Source organism: Morone saxatilis, unplaced genomic scaffold, assembly GCF_004916995.1.
Source record: "Morone saxatilis isolate NCDOM2014 unplaced genomic scaffold, NCSU_SB_2.0 Contig5, whole genome shotgun sequence".
NCBI lineage: Eukaryota > Metazoa > Chordata > Actinopteri > Moronidae > Morone > Morone saxatilis.
The window spans coordinates 4,691,202-4,710,973 of NW_023340095.1; the positions used below are offsets into that span (position 1 = coordinate 4,691,202).

At 39.1% G+C, this 19,772-nt stretch overlaps 2 protein-coding genes across 5 annotated transcripts in view; one reads left to right on the plus strand and one right to left on the minus strand.

Moving 5' to 3' along the window:
- col5a2a (collagen, type V, alpha 2a) overlaps positions 1-2,052 on the plus strand; it is a 38,871-nt gene extending 36,819 nt beyond the window's left edge. Inside the window, exon 54 of the mRNA XM_035677064.1 lies at positions 851-2,052. Coding sequence (XP_035532957.1) covers positions 851-997 — 147 coding nt within the window. The 3' untranslated portion in view covers positions 998-2,052. The remainder of the gene's footprint in view (positions 1-850) is intronic.
- Positions 2,053-2,548: 496 nt separating this feature from the next.
- Positions 2,549-19,772, minus strand: part of gulp1a (GULP PTB domain containing engulfment adaptor 1a) — a 47,063-nt gene continuing 29,839 nt past the window's right edge. For 3 of the 4 annotated variants that reach the window (XM_035677066.1, XM_035677065.1, XM_035677067.1), the window contains exons 4-11: positions 13,351-13,422; positions 9,339-9,437; positions 9,046-9,183; positions 8,714-8,830; positions 7,952-8,038; positions 6,583-6,721; positions 6,295-6,389; positions 3,132-3,948 (exon numbers count right to left, since the gene is read on the minus strand). In XM_035677066.1, coding sequence (XP_035532959.1) covers positions 3,877-3,948; positions 6,295-6,389; positions 6,583-6,721; positions 7,952-8,038; positions 8,714-8,830; positions 9,046-9,183; positions 9,339-9,437; positions 13,351-13,422 — 819 coding nt within the window. In that variant the 3' untranslated portion in view covers positions 3,132-3,876. Of the gene's footprint in view, positions 3,949-6,294; positions 6,390-6,582; positions 6,722-6,924; positions 7,156-7,951; positions 8,039-8,713; positions 8,831-9,045; positions 9,184-9,338; positions 9,438-13,350; positions 13,423-19,772 lie in introns of all 4 variants that reach the window. The other variant, XM_035677068.1, reaches the window with a different exon arrangement.

Below are 19,772 nucleotides of genomic sequence, written 5' to 3' on the forward strand. Positions count from 1 at the left end.
TCGTCCTAAATATATTCATAAATATATAGTTTTATTTTTTTAAGGCTGTTATTTCCTAAGATAGCTATACTATAGTTTTATGCCAACAAAGCTGCTCTAATCATTAATCTTTCAGCTCATTGTTTTGATTTTATGGCCTGCAGCCTTGTTCTTTTTTTGGTTCACTGTCACTGTCATTAGCATCGTTTCCAGCCACAGCAAGCAGCTAATTTTAGCAAAAAAATCTAATGAACCGAACTGTACGCTACCTGCTTAGTGCAAAACAGCTGACAAAGTTAGCTGGTGAACATAGTGAAGCACATAGCAGAAGAGCCAGATATTTCTCTCAGGAGTTAGTGGAGACCAAAAGCAGAGCTAAAAGGAGAGTGACTATTGTAATTACATTTAACACAAACACAAATTGGGTTTGAGTGCAGTGAATTCTTAAGTTGCTCTGGGTCTGCTTCACAACTTCATAAGGTGATAATTAAATAGGGCTGTGGAATAATGCACATTTGCAGTAATGAGCATTTTTGCCAGCGGGACTCACTGATGTTTTTAAATAGTTTTTTGGACAACAATGGAGCTATACGGCACAGAGGATTAAGATACATCAGGATACACAGACAATAAGTAGGATCAATTAATTGTTGTTGGGTTCATGGGATTTGTTGACTATAAGAAAAATATAAAATAAATGAGTGTCTAAAGTTTCAAAGCAAAGAAAACTCATTACCAAAGTCAACGCCCAGATGAGATTAATACATCACAGAACAAAGATATTAAAATACTGTTTATCATTTCAGTAAGATGAATGAGAGAGAACAATTAAGTTATTCACTGAACTTCTATTGTCTGTCTTTTATTGCAGCAAGCAAATGGCAACTGGGGCAAGACAGTGCTTGAGTACAGGACACAGAAAACAGCAAGACTTCCTATTGTGGATATTGCCCCTGTGGACATTGGTGGCCCAGATCAAGAGTTCGGCATCGATATCGGGCCTGTGTGCTTCTTGTAAAATCGTCAGCAGGGATGCGTCGAGGTGAATCCTGAGACTATTGAACTGACAGCTGACACGATCAGCCACGTTGTACATACGAGTACTGAGGACTATTCTGGCCCTGTGGCAAGATATTTATTGTGCCTTTCAACCCAGTTCAAGACATCGGAGATTTGTAAGTTAGAATGAATGTTCGCAATTTACATAAAAATTTGGTAAAAATCAGAATCATTCCTCTGTCTTGTTTATGTTCGACTTAAAGCTTGATGCATTTCGAGGATCACTTGGTGTAGATTGGTCCAAAGATCTTACTCTTTAATTTTATTTCACAAAATATTGCCAAAGATTCATGAATATGAAAGCTTTAAAATGGTAACTATAACTGCTGTTTATAGGCCTGGAAACATCCTACTAAAGCTACATCAAATGTTGTCCTTCCACTATTTTTTACAGATTTGTCTATTCATTTTTTTTTGTTTTAAATGTTTGAATATAAAACAACATTGTGGTGCTATTGAGGAAACAAATACAGCTGATGATGCGTTCACCAGCGCAGGTATTTTCTCGAGACAGTTTTGATGAACTAATGTCTGTATCCAGTTATTTTAAACTCTGTACCGACCACGTACAACATTAAAGACATTAAGACTGTCAATTCCTCAGTGTTAGCTACCTCGTCACCGAAACTGAGAAACGATGACACTACATGTAAATCTTTTTTCACAGGTGCTGTTTTGTAAGTAGTGTGATCCTTGTGCACTTCTCCCGGCTGCACGGTAGGGCAGGGTTTGGGGATACCAATAAAGATCTTTCTGTCAACGATGGAGAGATGAATGAGGTGTCGTGTGAGTGGTGTGTGGTGATTTGTAAAAAAGCTTTTTTCCTTCGATAAGGTAACACAGAATATTCTATTTTTATGCATGTCAGTTCCCCCTTCTCAGTATCCTGGACCTATATGCTCTTGAAATCCTTTTTATAATCAGTTTTATAGAACAAGGTGGCTGTGAGTGCCTGTTTGCTTTGTATTTCTTGCTATGCAACAAATTAAACAAAACGCTTGTTAATCCCCCCAAGTTCTTGTCATATTAATTCAGGTATAGTTAGGTCCTTTACGCTTGTCTTTTTTCACACAAACTCATTTTTAGACATATTTTGTAGTTTAAAAAAATGTATTTAACATTCACAGTTGTGTCAAATGTAAGCTGTTTTTTCATAAAATTTTCATGAATGTACCTACAAGTAATTCTATTGTGACCATTTGGCTCATATTTGAGTATATTTATTATAAATCTGTAACTTCTGCAAGGCCTGACTGCCTGCTAACACCCCAGAGGCAGAGAGGAGGAGCGAGGGAGGAGGATGAGGAGGAGGAGAAGGAAGGTGCTTTCCACACTGGAAGCAGATGCGTTTCATCCTTTGAAAATAAATATTGAAAATACTTCTCTCTGCCTGTTCTTGTTTCAGAAGAATTCATTTGGTCCTTTAAAAACTTTGTAGCATGGTAGAATAATTTCAGCCTCAAGAGGGTGTGAATCTCTGAGGCAAAAAATCACATAAAATTAGAGATGATAGTAAAAAAAAAGTGACACCACATATTTAATATAGATACAACTGAAAAAGTAGGTCAACGGCAGAGTGAACTGCTTCTGAAACTGCATCAACGTTACACATCACACAAGTATGTAGCTACAGCAAAGCTAGTGGGAATGTAATTTGTTTTCATGTATTGGACCAATTTAAATTTTGACCTGATGATGGCACTAGATGAAAAGTCAAGGAATCACCAACATTATTACAATTAATCATGTGGGATCATACACACATTTACCAAATTTCATAGTAATGCATCCAGTAGCTGTGAAGACATTTCAAAGAGAACCAAATGTGTCAACCTTCATGGATGTGCTGGAGGAAAAGTCCAAGGATCACCAAATTCAGTCTCATCTGGGAACCAAAATGTACAAAATTGAGACATTTTGAGTTCGGCCCAAACTGGCGGACTGATCGTCCAACACTGCCATCCATAGAGCTAACAGCATGGCTAATATAAAATATTTGAATTAAAGAGAAAACATCTCAAACACAAAACCTTTACACAACAGCTTAATAAAGTCACGCAAATAATATTAAATGATAGAATCAATGAGTAGCATTTTTTTTTGCAGTAAGATTTTCTTTAATAGGTGTAACAGCAAAGTCAATGCAACCAAAAGTAAAATAATGGGAATAGTACTGTACTGTATATGGACAGAGGCTATCCAAAAAAAGTGCCCTCTGGTGCAAGAAAAGCAGACTAAAATCATGACAAAGTAAAAAATATGACACGTAAATACTGAAATGGCAACTCATGTGAAATGCAAAAAACAAACAAAAATAAAATAAACAAACAACTCAACATCAAAAACAAGCAGTGAAAAGGTCAGTAAGCAACTGGATTAATTCATGTGTGAAATAATGGTGAGTAAAAAAAAGCTATATGACGTTATGGGCAAGCTGTGTTAATGATACAGATTCCATTTATTTTCTTCTCCAGCTTGTGTTTGGCATACAAACAGGAATGTGTTAACAATACATAATTCAAATGGTGCATACACACAAACTGTCATATGAAAATTCTGTGTACCATTGGACATATTCGACTATTTACATCTCTCATTGCCTGTTCAAGCAAAGGTACTCAAAACTACTCCTTCCATAAGTTGTTTTCTTTTACAAAAATAGTTCTCTTCTATAATGGATCTGAGTTTACCTTGAAATATCGAAAAACCAATCTAAATGCAAATGCATATAAACCTCAAGATGAAAACTGTGACATCTTGACTCAACTGTGGAGTGGATTTTGGCACTTCTTCATACAAACGAGTTAAAAGTACGTGACAAAGAGCATCTTCTTGGCATCAGCAGCGACTGTCTAGCGGGTCCAGAGAGAAGACAGTGCCCTCTAAGGTTAGTCCCATTTTGAACCCCTCCTGGAAGACAAACCAGAGAACAGCAATGACGTTCAGCGACCACGCACACTGACATGATCTCTGAGAGATTACATGTCCAAATGTTGTTAATAAACAGGACATCTGAGTAATATTTAGATTAGAGCCAATGGGGAAAAGTCTGTAAACTGAGGGTAGGAGAGAATGAAATGCTAAACTAAACAGATTACAGCACTGTTGTTCCGTCATGCTTGGTCATGCATTATGGGTAAAATCATAAACTCAAGCAGAAACAATGCATGCACCTAATGAGAAGCGCTGGTGAAATGAAAAAGAAAGTTTTATTTTGGAAACTGCAAATATCTGGTAAAAAGGCAGCCATAGTGTGCTTGTAAAATGCTTTTTTTATATAGATGCACACTTAGAAGGAAACTATCGCATCCTTCTAAGTAATTATTGCCGGAAAACCAACATCTTAGATTATAAAAATTGTTTAAAAATGAATAAGCTTAAGTCTGCGACAAGAGCAGCTCATCATCTAGAAGTGCTAAGAAAACAAACTGCTATTTAAAGACACTGGCTGGTGCCTAATACACTGTATATCTACTGAGAGCGTTTCAGAGAAGATGGAAGAAGTGGATTTACATCACACTGGATTTGTAAGAGCATGCAACATCCTCCACACATGCAAGACAAAGACACGCCTACAGTCACAGCACAGACAGGGAAGCTAGCACAGAGCAAAGAGTACAAACCATCTCTGACGCTACAAGAGGAAAGGACAAAAGGTGAATTCAGTTGTTAATCATTAAGAAGAGGAAGAAGTTGAAGGAAAAGTTGAAAAAGTGCAATAGGTTCAAGCGAGTCAATGCAACATCGCCTCCTACTGGCTGATCCCTGCTAAAACTCAGCAGCTGTTTTGCAGACAGAAACATACAAGTTGCAGCAGATTTTTAGTTCCAGATGTCATTATGTCCTAATCATTCAGGACACAGACCCACGGAGAATGACTGTTTGTGGGGATAAACTGTGTTTGTAATGATTCGTCTGATTGTATGCCAACTTCAGCCACAGCAGTGGTTCTCCAACTTTTTCTCACAGCCCCTTTTGGAAGCAGAAATAAAAAGCCATATTCTCTAATACCACCAAAAACCTACCTAATTGTTCTCAACCATTCACTATATTTGAAAATGAGTACACTGTAAAACCTCATAAAAGGAATTTTGTGGAATCAACTGACTTTTTATTAAGTTTTGTAATTTTTTCAGTTACAGACTATTTAAAGAAGTCTTGTTACTTTAAAGGATGGATTCACTTCACTCATTAAATTAAGACCAGTAGTAGTAGTATAATTTAGTGTCATCTAGTGGTGAAGTTGCAGATTGCAACTAACTGAACACCGCTTGTGTCTATATTTGACGATCTGGCACTGAGGGCTGTAAGGTGTGTAGTAGAAACTACGGTGGCTGCATTACTTCCAAAAAATGCAACTTTCACTAACGTATTTGATTGATGAGCATAACAAGAAAATCTGACCACCTTGTACATGTTGTTTTGTGTACAAATAAATAAGAACATAAATCTTGATAGCCTTGGTGATATGATGCCTCTACAGAAAGCAATACAACATGGATAAGCCTCAAGTGAAATAATTCTGATTGACTTTTTATTCATACTTCCAGACAGCAGGGGATAATTGTATTATATTTCTGAAAAGCCACAATTTTCTTTGTTATTTCTTTATAGCGAATACATGTTAAACTACTCATTTATCCACCAGACCACAAATACAGTAGTAAAAAAGGTTCCACTGTGACATTTTTGCTGAATACTGAGAACATTTTCACTTGTTGTCACTTTTTTGGAATGCATAAAGGAACATTAAAACATAACTATATGATACACTCTTTTTATTAATGCATTTTTTAAATGAAACTGGTTTCATGTTCCTGATAAATCTAAATAAAGAGCTGAGTCACGTTCACCACTGAGTCAGCTGAGGATTTCATTAAAATCCTATTGTGCTCAGCTTTTTCCAGAAAGAACATAAACAGGAAGATAGAATTAGGCAATCCCTCACATCTGTTTGTTTTACTGCAGTATGACAAACTTGATCTATTTCAGAGTTACTAATTTAAATAAACTGGGTACTGGAGCATAGGCAAATTAGGACCAAACTGTCCAGAAAGAACTCAGCAGTGGTGCCTACCTCTGAGGCATCGCCCATGTTGCACAAAGCCTTTTGTATACACAAGAGAAAATCTGGATCTTCAAAGTGCTGAGACTGATAATAAGACAGATAGAAGCGCTGGGTTTCACAGTTTAAGCAGACTCCCTGCAGTTCTTTAAAACACAAAGTGGAGAAATCAGACACAGACAGGCGCTCACCTGCATCTCATCCAGCTTTGACTGAATATCTGGAGGGAAGTCAGCTGCTCCGCAGGTGAACGGATCGAAGGGCTCAGCACCAAACAGGTCTTTTCCTTCAAACACAGACAGCAGATAAACATCACACTGAGTGAAAAGGAAAAATAGCTTCAATAGGCAGTCTCCTGTTACTATGCGGTAAATATTTAAACAAGGAGTATTTTTAACAGCCAAAATCCTTCAATTCTGCAGAGTAAATCTATCACCAGCTGGGGAACTAATTCAAACCTTTACATCTTAACTACTCACTTATATCTGGTGGTAATGTGGTCGGTGGTGGTGGTGGGCAGCCGTTGCTGGCCAGAGTGGGCACCAGCGGCGTCACAGGTGAGAAGGGAACCATGTCGAAAACGTCCGTAGACTGCGGTTTAATGGAGATACTCCCTGCCTGTAAATAAAGTCATGGAAATGATTAAGCCAAGGTCAGACTTGTGTAAGCCTTGCACGTAGACAAACTACACAGCTATTTTTATACAAAGGTAAGAGAAGAAGAAGAAACAGCAAAAGACTGACAAGAGCAGGAGATAATAAGTTCTCAGTGGCAGCGACAAAGCACACAGCAGAAAGACAGAAAAAGCATAGGGTGTTTACGCGAGGCCGCGGGATGCTGCATCCCTCGGTAGGCTTAGGAGGAAGGAGAGCAGGTTTGGCAGGCGGAGGAGTTAGTAGCCCAGTGGACAAGTTGGACTCCGGCGAGCTCATAGGAGTGAGCGTGACAGAGGAGATTTCCAGACAGGAGAGCGACTTGATGCTGTGACACCAGAAGAGAGAGGAGGGCCTCTGCAGCATGTACGCTTCATTAGCTGCGTTTATGTGCAGCGGCTGGGAAAAGATCGCAGACAGAAAACGACCACAGAGGGACAATATTATTCAGAAGGAGTAGGGGAGGTGTGGGTAATTGCATTCGCAAGAGGCTGTCACAAGTACTGGCATTTGGCCCAATTAGATGCCGATTGTATCACATTCCTCATCAGACCAATCAGGTGTGTAATTGCTTTGCTTCAGACACAGCTTCGACCCCCACGACTCCCTTCAGATAGGTTTGGTCATTCCAAGCTTGAGGTTGAGGTTGTGCATTTAATCACTGAAGCAATATCAGCAAAACCAGCTGTCCTTAAAAAAAACTTGCAAGCTTACTTTTATACTTAACTTTCATAATTAAAAGATGGTCGTGGTTGTTGCACTTTTGGCCGATGTAGAATTTTTGAATCCGAAATGATTTGAGAGTCACATTAAATCGGTAAGCTGTTTTTGTTTGCAGAAGTTGCAGTTAAAGTGAGACGTTGTAACTTTTGAAACCCAATTTTAGTCTTAGAAATTTTTTTTATATTAATAAGCAATTAAACACCCTTGTTTTATTCTTGCCACAGCCTCACTTACAATGGTATGACCATTAGCTTACGGTGGCTAATGCTAGCTAATGTTTGTGTAAATATTACTATGTAGCAGATTAGCTGTTATCTTACATTTGAGCATTGGAACATATAACATAGAACACTTTCCCTAAATTGTGACCACAGTGTCTCCTGTTCAGAAACAGACATCAACATTAATATGCAGAATCTAGATTTCCAGTCTCTAAACTGAGGAGGTGTGTGTTTGTGCAGTTGGTCCTTACTGGTGGCACATGAGCTATCATCAGCTGTTCTTCAAGGTCTTGAAGCTGTTGCTTCAGCTCAGAGTTTTCTGTTTCCAGTTCTTGAATCTGCACAAAGACAAGAGAAACCCAATTTCACTGCAGTTTTACAGAAACTCTCTTACACACGTATGAATTTGGTTGTCTAATAAAAGGCTGTTTTCAGCTTTGTGGTAATTAATTGTTAGATAATTTAATTTTTAAATTGTTAAGTTTGAAAACTGGAGAATTTTAACCAATAAAGGAACACTTTCTACATTTATTTCTGAAAACCCAAAATAAGCACATAAGGTCAACAATTAACATTCATGTTTAAAATACTTATTTCTCCCTTGATTGTGTAAAGCTTTTTCCAAAGTCTTTTTAACTACTATTCAAAAAATACATGTCACACTATTTAACTAAGACATCCTGTCAGTAACTTAATTAAGTTCACTCTAATGTTTTAATAAATCACCATTTAAACCAAACCACTGGAAAAGCTCTTCAGTTTCAGCAGGGTGCACAGTAATTCAATTTCAGATTGGATTTGTAACAACAGGGCTTACTATCATTAATATTCATTAATGATATTTTTTATCAACACCCCCTAATTGTCGACACTGGATCATTTAAAACAATCAATAGAAACAAGCTCTGCATTAATTAATAAAAATATCAATGTCTCAGCACGGTGGTACAAGGTTTCAAAGTAAATTAAAGTCAATGTGAGGGCAAAGTGAATCGACTGGATGGGAGGCGTACTCTTTTCTGTAGGCTTCCAATCTGTTTCCTGGTTTCCACGTCTTTACCCCCAGACTCCAGGAACTTCTTGTAGGCCAAGTCAAAGGCCTGACCGATAGTTAGAGTTATCTCCTCTGCCTGCACGGAGGGGAGCAAAGACTTGATTGTGATATTTAACTAAATGTCACTACAGCTTATTCGTAGTTGAAGTGATTATTCATGGTTAACTACAGGGTGTAAAAATAGCAATCAAAACACAATGTGGGAGTATAAAACACAGGTCTATAATACATTCTGTGACATATGTTATATATTTGTTTCAATAAAAAGACAAGGCAGCGGAAGACACTTACACACTTTTCACTGTCAAACACATAGCAGAGGTGTTTGTTGGATTCCGAGTCTTTGCAGATAAAAGTGAATATCCTTTTATCTGTTTTGTCATCTGCACAGAAGGATATCCTGTGTAACTGACAGTTATGCTGCACATCCTGGAAAACCAAAAAAATACATTCATTATTTAATTCAGGAATGTTGACAACAAATCACTTCTTTGTCTACATGGTGTTTGCTGTCAGTGTAACATCAGGTGTCATGTACAAAATCAATGCACCTGCCGAACAATCAAATTCAACTTTGTGCTCACTTTTGTCTTGGGGTCTAGTATCTTCACGCCATAAATGGAAATCTGCAATTCCACTTTGGGGGTCTTCTGTCCCTCTGACTTCTTGATATGTCTCTGAAACTGCCAGTGAGGGAAAACAGGAAAACAAAATGATTATCTTACAACACAACAACTAGAACAAGTAAAGCTGTACACAACTTTAAAGCTGCTAATTTCTTTGGCCACTAGGGGCAACACTGCAACTTCAAAAAGTTGCAGACACTAGCAAACAATTGCCTATTTACATATTTGGCTGATATAGAACATCCACCAGCATTCATTTAAAGTTTTGGCCATCTGACATGTAAGTCCAGTATTCAATCTCTATTTAGCTCCCGAGAAAAAATACCTGGCCCTGCTAAATGTTCTACTATGTTCACCGGCTAGTTGCTAACTTTGTCCGTCTACTGTTTGGTGCTGAGCAGGTAGTTTACAGTTTATCAGAGCTTTTTTCATGGAAAGGAAAGTGGTGCCATAACAGTAAAGTTGCTGGCCGTAAAACCAAAACAATGAGCTGAAAGAGGCTAAAAAGGAGTCAGGTGGATTGGTTACTATGAGCTTTATACACTTTCAAATTTAAAAATAATAAATTGATTGATATAGATTCAAAATATTAATTACATTTTGCACACCTTGAAGGTGGATTTACAACAATAAAATACATTTAAAAAACCCAATAACACAGACATGCTTGGGTATAAAACAGCAGCATGTTATCTTTAAAGTGCAATGAGAATTTGTTCAAGAAAATCTTATCATTAAAATGTCTTATAATAGATTAACATGGAAAACAAATCTGTGATTCATCCAATGTGTCATTCTTTCAAGCGCTGCCAAAAGCTTTCACAGTTATTTTGCCAACTGACATAAATACTAATGGGACTTGGCAGTGAGTTTAGGTCAATAACCATGAAAATGTCTGTTAAAAGGGGAGTGAATGCTGTCGCTTAAGACACTGCATCACTACATGTAAGGAAACTCACAGGAAGCTAACACCCTACAGTTATTTCCAATGTTAATATACATGGAGATAAATGTTTAGGAAGTATACACTTTAGTCATACGAATGAGAGAAGATTGAATCTGCAGCTCAAATACTTGCATGACTTCACTTTTCAATGTGAAACCTTGTAAAATGTGTGTATGAGTGTGCCGACAAGATACTGCAGTATCTTTTACAACCTCTAACATTACGGCACTTACAGTAAAATTATAAATTCAGCTGTAACCAACTCTTGTAAGGCCTTGAGTAAAAGCTTCCATAATCTAAGGACTTTTTCAGGAGCTTGCGGACATGAACATGAACAGAGTGGGAGAGACAAAAGTAAGTCTGTGTTACAGGGAGATTCTTCTTGCTCAAGTAAAAACCCACATGGATTTATATTCTAGTATTGGACTAAACTGATATGACCTAAAACATGGGCACATGCCCTCCAGGGCTGTCTCTCAATTCAACTTCAACAATCAACAATTTCTTTCCCTCACGTGATCTATGGAACGATAAGCCTGTCCTAATTGCCAGTGTATCTGGGAGAGTAACCATGGAGTCTTGGTCTCCAAACAGGCTTTGGAGATCAAATGTAATGTAACAATAGAGGTATGGGTTTGGGAAAACAGTCCTCCCCTACAAGCGGCCTCACAGATTCAACTCTTGGCAGGAGAAGACAGAGCAGAGGCCAGCGGGCAGTGAGCACAGCCACATTACCGAGAAGCTGTGAGAAAGGAGAGGTTCTCTGGTTGTGTTCCCATGCATAAAGGCTAGCACTGCTAGTTTAGTTGAACTAGATTAATGTTGAGGAGTATGTGTCTGAAAACAACTCAGGTTAAGGGTCATAAACAGAGGAAGTCACTGAAACTGTGCCTGATTACATAGAAAATCTAAAGCCTAAATAACAAATAAAGCTGTCAGTGCTTTCCAGAGTGACACATTGAGCTGGTGACTTGCTGAAGGAAAGATCTTTGTCCTGGCTACAGAAAACCAGGACTGATTGCTGTACACCCCTTCGGTGTCAAACCCAGACCCTTTTTCTAAGGTTTTTCTCTAAAAAAGTTTCAAGGGTATGCAAGAGTTCCATGTTTGTATACACGGCATTCTTGATGCAAGTGATAGTGAGTGATTGTTTTTTCCTGTTTGGCCTCATGGCAGCACTGTTGCCTCACTGTTACTATGAATAAATATAGACACAATACGCAGAATAAGTTTATATTAGCTTACTGTCACAGTTACATGATGGTGCAGCACCTGGGTGTCAGGTTTAGTGCAGAGCAATGGTTGTTCTGATAGTGGAGGGTAAGTAGCTCTGGAACTAAAGATTTACCTGAGGCTACCAATGATGAGGAATCTGTTTTTATGCATCAGATCATTTCAAAGCAGAACAAGAGCATGAGAATGACAAAGGTCAGACTACATTAGCTTTCAATGTGACAATGATTGAGAAAGCCAGAAGCGCATGTGTCGCACTGTCCTGGAAAGCCTTGGCAAACAGTGGAGCAGTATGCGCAGTGTGTGTGTGTGTCTGTGCTCACAACCATGTGGCAATAACCACAAGCAAGAGACTGTGAATTGTGATAACTGTGCTGACTATTTTGGGTTTGATAGGTACCACACAACAGCATGAGAAGAAGTTACAGTAGCCTATGTGTCAGAAAGTAAGGTATAAACATAAAAGGTTGTGTGTATACATAATATAAAATTTTTTTTTTGTAGTTGTCAGTAATGTGTTTAAAAGCAGTTTCATGAAATATGATCATGGCTCAATCAGCATTATATAAGGGAAGTATGTAAGAACCTCAAGAGTTAAATATTAAAGCTGCTCTAGTCAATATTTTTATATTATCAATAAAGGCAATGACTATGTGTAATCTATATACCCTTGTAGTGTCTTTCAGATAAAAGTTTGGGTTTGACTGCTTGAAATGCACCACCCTCATTTGCACTGTTTCCCAGACACAGCAGGCGTCACTAAATGGCAGCCAGTGACAAGCTGGTGAACATTTACCTCTAATAGAGCATATATTTCCCTCAGTAGCCGGTGGACACAAAAGAGATAAAAGCCGAGTTGGCCAACACGTTTGCCATATCTATAATAACGTGTCAATGTTGGCTTTACAGCTTCTTACACCACCTCCTACATACACACAGAGTCGCACAGAGCAACATCAGCATTGATCTTAAGTTGATTTGATCTATGTAAGTCCAATATTCACTCTCCTTTTAGCTCTGTAGCATACACTGGCGTTATCAGGGATTCAGAACAGGAAACAATGTGTACGAGAGAGGAATAAGTGGGCCAAAAAACAATGAGCTAAAGGAAACTTAAATGAGCAGAGGAGAACTGCAGAGTTGGTGATAATTCTCTGTGGGTTAGTGCCACCTGTCACATTACATATAGGAGCTTTAATCAACGCATTAATTAACAAATTATATTATAGCACATTTGTGTTTACATGAGTCACATTAACACTAACAGCGTACCTTATCAGGGAATTAAAGTATACGTTTCAGGAAATATTTCCCCCCTATTAATATGCAAATTTGGGCTGCAGCATCTAATTACATCATGTACTTCATGCGAGGAACCAGTGGTGGAGAATATTAAGTGTCAAGAGGTTTTACGATGTGTCACTGAGTTCTGCCAGGGTATATTAAAGCACCTGTGCTTTAATAAAGTGACTTATTAAGTAAAAATGGGATGTTGGTGTGGTTGAGGTAGGAAAACAACAGGTTTCATGGCAGATAAATATCCGTTTTATTGAATTCTACATCTATTTGGGAAAAGTTGACTGAGCAAACTGCTGTGCTTATCCAGCAGTTATAGGCATCCACACTCAGGAGCAGAAAAACTCCAAGGGCACCTTGCTGGTAACTGATGAGGGAGGGGAGCATTTGTCACTCACTCCCACCTCCCCTGCTCTAAGTCTCCAATCCAATCCGGTCACTCAAGAACACTCTTCTATCCGTTAGGCTACAGCTTACCCTGAGGACTGGATTTACCTTTAGCTTTCTGACTGCATCCTTTACAACTTCTGTGCCTTTTGGGGCTTCAACCTCTGTGTTTCCAAGGAACTGGAAAGAGAACAAAAAAAGGCATACAACTATGATTTGACAGTAACACAACAAAGACTATAGACATGTGTATGTTTGGTGCAATAAACTGCACATGGAGTCAACAAAGACAAGATAGAAGTGACTGTTATTCTGTTATTCATCTTCCCCAATCACTCAGATTTGCTGAATCCCTGGACTTTTTTAAGCAGATCCTCAAACCCTACCTCTATAAGCAAGTATTTTTACAGATCTCCTTTCTTTTGTTCTTTTAGTTTTCATTCTTGTCTCTCTTTTTAAATTCATTCTTTTCTTTTGTTTTATTCTTCCATAGTATTTATATGTTTCATATGCATGATGTGATTGTATATATTTGTATGTACACATCTATGTGTAAATATGCATATATATATATATATATATACACACACATATACGTGTGTATGTATGTGTGTGTTTTATTTGGTTGTTTGTGAAGCACTTTGTACCTGTGTGTGTATTAAAAAGTTCTATATAATTAAAGCTTTACTTACTTACTTCCAGTGGATGTGACAAACATTTCTTTTATAATTTGGTAAGATTAAACTGTGGAATAATCCTTTGATCATAAATTAAAGCAGGGAAGATTTTTATCTGCATAAAGAATGAACTCATTACATTAGCATACCAATCACAGATGACATTTGAGTCAATATCATCTGGTATTTATCAAGTTCAAATGAATGCAGATAACATTTGTATCAAATTATTCATGCTCAAATCCTTCAGATCCAAATTGGCCATCTTACACATTTTCACTTGCTGTGGCACCAAAGCATATGCCTTAAATGCATGTACGGAAATGCACAACCCCACACACACACACACACATACACATAGAAAGACACACACTTGGGAGCAGCACTTCTGCCATTCTCCAACAGATGGAGCCATTAACCTTTGTGCCTGAACATCGTGTTTTCCATCTGGCAGCAGCAGCAGTAATTGTTCCAGTCACACACACTGCTTCAGTGCCTCCTGAGCTTAATGTGTGTAGCCTGTTCCAATATCAGACTTCATAAACACTGGTGTCAGCTCCTTTAAGGTTGGGAAAAACAAAACAACAATGTCTCCCACTGGAACACAGCAGACAGCTCAGACAGACATGGATTGTCTCTAGGACACAACAAAATCTGTGTGAAGCTTTCCATGACTTGGCTTTGCTAATGTCCGTTGTCCTTGTATATACTTTATATGGGATGATGCTATACTCTGTAAGCGATGGTCTGTCTTGAACACTAATGAACTTGGTAATTATTCTGACATTTGGTGAAGCAGTGTGTTCATGCAGACATAAAAAATTACTTTAATGATCTTTAATCGAAGATAAAATAAGAGCTAAAGTAAGGATTAAAATAAATACAATTTTAAATCATGTAACGATCTAATGAAACCTGCAATATTGGTAAATACCAAAATGGCACTTCAATAGAGCCAGAAAACAGATTGAGGTTTTATACAGGAGTGTCAGCACTCTGCACCGGTGTGACAAATGTACTCTACACACTTAAGGACATGTCGGAGAGAGTCTGTCTGCTGACAGATGCCCAGAATAGAATGGAGAAGCTCTTGTTCCTGACCAGTGCATTCTGGGCTGCGACTGGGGAGGTTTCACAATGTAGACCAAGCACAGAAACTCATCCATCAACTGGTGCACGCAGCTGGAAAAACGAAGCACCTCTGCCCCTCATTCCCCACAGGATTCACACTTAAGCTTAAAGAGACTCTGCACCCACAAATGCAAAAATCTGACAGAGCACAAATATTTCAACCCTGCGGCAGCTCTTAAAAATTAAACTGAGATGACACACTGAAGAGGTCCACCTCCACCTCATTGTCTATGCACAGTTCACTATTCCTGATTGAAAGGTTCTCACATATCTAGAAAAGGGCAGGATCTGTCATGTGCGATTGAAGTGACTTCTGAATGTGATGTGATTGTTGATCACTTAACCCAGTGGCTCAGAAATTCTGAAATTCCCTCCTGTAGTCCAGAGGTCAATAACACTTGTTGATTACAGAGGTCAGCGGAAACTCATTGAAGCTGTGGCCCAAAAAGAACCAACAGGAGCTTTGTGCAACAGCCAAATGCATGTCGACATCTCTGAGCAAAGAAGAGGCAGAGAATTGAAACAGATGGCCTATAGAAGCAGATGACAGTCTCTAGTGTCATCTCACCAGAACATAAAGCTAATTAAATTCAAAACAGGGAAATGCCACCTGGACTTACAAATCCTGGCTGCTGTGGTGGCAGGTTGATGGCAATGAGGGTAACAATTTGGCTTGAAGATGAAGCTGCGGATCTGTCTTGCTTTAGTGAATGAAGAGGCTGGTGCTAAACACATAAGTGACCCCTCGTGTTTCAATTAGGGTTACAACTAACGATTATATTCTTGATTAATCGTTTTGTCGATAAAATGTTAGTAAACAGTGAAAGATTCCCTTTACAACTGCCCACAGCCCTGCGAAATGTGTTCAAATAGCTTGTTTTATCAGTCCAAAACCCAAAGATATTGAGTTTGCTATCACACACGACAAAGAAAAGCAGCAAGTCTTAACATCTGAGAAGCTATCAGAGAATGTTGAATCAGTGCAGCTTTACATCAAGGTAGCATCACTAAAACATACCTGGACAAGCCATGTCATATCCAATGCTTCATTTTATCATCTTTCATATCTGATTTATTCAGTTCAACTGCAAGTTTTATTTCAAGGTCTTTCAAGGTAATTTCTCTGGAAATCAATAACTGTTTTTAAACTTAGACTAAAATGAAAGTTTTAGAAATGTAGCTAATTTCCAGATAATTACAAAGTTAATTCCAGGAAACCTCCAAGAATTTGGGGGGGAAACCTGTAAAATGAAGCACTTAGAGCTGAAACAATGTGTTGATTGTCCACAAATTGCATTTTCCGTGAGGATTTGCTTTTTCTTCTCAGTTAAGATGTATAATAAATATGTTTGAGCTTGCGAGTCACTTTGGTCTCTGGGGAAGTACAATAGGCATTTTTCTACTTTATTGGTTAAATTAGAAAATAATCAGCCAACTAATCTGTAATGGAAATAATCATTAACTGCTGTCCTGAAAGCATAACTGATATTTCCCAGCACAAGGATCTTAATGCTGTTAACAAGAATAAAACTGGTTTTGAAATACCTGAATCCTTTGCTCGTGTGTCTTGTTCCGTTTATTGGAAGATAGTCAGCATTACATGAGACAAATCTCATAGAAAACTAAACATGCTACATTGTAAAGACCCACCCAAATCCCGATAAAACACAAAATGAACGATGCGACCAACTTCAGCTCGTTCTCTACTCACCTCGCGCTTGGCCTACTATCTAGCACCATTTCCCCACTCCCCAGCAGTAGACATGCTATCTCCCACGCCCTCCTAGGTAGGCCAGAGAATGCGCTCAATCGAAAATCTTTTTTTCACGATAAGCTGAACAAAGTACAGGAGGCTATTTATCCTGCCATCAAAATGATCAAATAGTCACGGAAGATATTTCTCCTATGATCTGTGGAACTGAATGCGATGCCGAAATTACAAACAAGACTTTGGGAGCCGAAAAGATGATCCTTCTCTCTTCCAACTAGCTAGAATACTACACAAGTAAATTGCTAACTGAGCGTTATTTTCAAGCGACTTCTTAAACCGGCGGCAGAAAGGTTTAGCCCAAGCAACTGGGGATCTCAGCAGGTTTTGGCGTCGCTCTCGGGATTACCCTCCAAATTCCTCCAGTGATGAAGTGGTCTTACTCAGGATTCTCAGCAAATCAGCCAGACAGTCTATATCCTCATCAGGAAAGCTGACGTAGAGTATGTTCGTGATTTTAGAGACGTGTCTGCACCACTCTCCCCGCCCTTGCGCCACTAGGACGCACTGTCAGCAGCTTTTTGGGCGGGGATGCGGTTAGTTTCGTAGCTTCCACCTCTCCTACCTCCGTCCGATCATGGTAGACATTCGGTGAGTCTCAGCGATTGGTTTTGGCCTGCTGACAAGTCATCTTCGCACCATTTAGGAAGAGAAAGAACTCGGTGCAAAAGAGACCAGGAAGAATCCGTGGTGTCGACAGGAAGCGCCCAAGGACCATGTCCTGCCTAGCAAGATGCGGGGGACTGGTGGAAAATTAGTAGTTGCGATCGCAAGCATCCATCTCCCGAATGGCGGTGCGCCAGTATGGCAAGTGATTGCGCGGCAGGACCAGAAGGTGGGGCGGCTGAGCAGAGGAGGCAAGCACGGATGGTAAGAGATCCCACTCATGTGAAGACGAGAACTACCACAACAGGATAGGGAAACAGGAGAAACGTATCAAAGGAAGATGGTAAAGAGTGAGGGCCCCAGGACAGTCACGGGGAAAAACAGCTCGGGAAAAGCCGAAATTAGAAAGCTAGAGACGGTAGTGTGATGACGTAATGTGGGGCCAGGCAAACAAAATCATCGCCACACGAAAGAAGCCAGTGTTTCGCCCGTCAAGGCACTGAACGAGGAACCTGAAAATGGACATGGCGAGGAGGGAAAAGCGGGGAAAGGCGTTGGAAAGCTGTTGCCCAGCTTGGGTGCAAACAGATAAAACATAATACAGCACCAAGCGACGGGGAGCTGCTCCCCGCAAGAAAGCCGTGGTCCATAAAACAAAGAACAATATGAAGAGTATTCAACAAAGAGACCCGAACGTAGTATGCTAAGGAGTTTTCCAAGATGATGTGGCTATCATATTAGGAGATTTGGAAGTCTATGAGGAAACATGTGCTTGAAGTGCTCACAAAAGCTGAAGCAGATTACATCATCACCCTCGCATCATCGCGTCCCACCTCCGACGTGAAAACTCCCTACCCATTTCTGTGCAAACAGTAAAATGTCGACAGTGGACGAGGAGGGACTATCGGTCGAGGAGGGACCAGGACCGGAGAGCGCTGAGACCAATCGAAACCCAGGCTGCTAGCTTGATAAGAATCACATGCTATGAGATTCGGAAAACAGAGGGAGTCAAGCATGTTGCTTGGGGGGGACTACACACATATGTAATGCCGACCCGTGCAGACTGTAGATAGAAGAAAAAACGATCATCAATTCTAAGACATTAGATACACACAAAACTCAACACACGAGAGCTGCATCCATATAAATATTCCAAGGTGATATATAGAACCACACTAGATATAGACACAAAAAATGATGCTTATACTGAAAAAGGGATAAAGTGAAAGCACCGTTATGTATTTATATATTGTATCGAGTGTGTTGCGCGGGCCACCCACCAGATACCTGCCTAGAATGGAGTGATGCACAACTTTAACCGTCGCTATGAAGACAGCGACCAAGGCATGGAGGTACCTTTTATTGTATTGTGGATTCGAATAAAGCAAGTATTATACAGAACGTTCACAGTCTTAAAAATAATATGTGTGTCACAAGTTAGAAATCATATACACTGCATTTTGACCGCAACATATATGAGTGCGAATCACTACCATTTTGGACAATAACTATTTAAGTAATCACTGATTGTTGGTATACCTTAAATATACCACACAAGAAAATCTTGGGAGAGTATAACTAAAATGAATTATTTCAACAGCAAACCATCTAATATAGCTGAAAACTTTTTATACTTAACCCACATCAAAAAAGTTATTGTTACTGATACACGAACATAAAACCTGTTGAATAATATAAAGACACATAAACCAATTTATTGAGATTCATCCAAAAAAACACAACTAATCATATCGAAATTATCTACAATTCAACACGCTGATGCGAACAAAACCAATTTATAGCGTCTATAATCAATCTGTTTTATTATCTATTAAAGCACAACCTGAAATACATATATCGTCAAAGCCAGATTTACTTCTAAGAAAAAGCTAAATGTCACCAACTATCAGAAATTAGTTGGCTGTTAGCTTAATCTACGTGCAGAAATGTGTTTAGTACTTGGTCCAGTCGAGTGAGGAGCTAAACCCGGAAAAAAATAACCCTCGACTCCCAAACCCTCGCTCATGTTCGCATCGTATGCGGCATCTAGGCCGTTGGGGTATGCCGTCGCTTTCACGTGAAGCCCCTAATGATCCAGGCAGCTTAATGGCTTTCAAGGGTGACATAGTGCGGCGCTTGATGCCGCTGCACGTCCTTCTAATTATAACTGTACATCTTTAGTGATCACACTCCACTGCATCTCTACACAGTATTCTTCTTCGTATTCTATCTATCTTTCGTTTCTATCTCATACGCACAGACACATTGCATAATAGATCAATGGAGTACTAATCTGATAATCCATAATATAAATATCCGCGAACAACTAGTCATTCATGCAGATTACA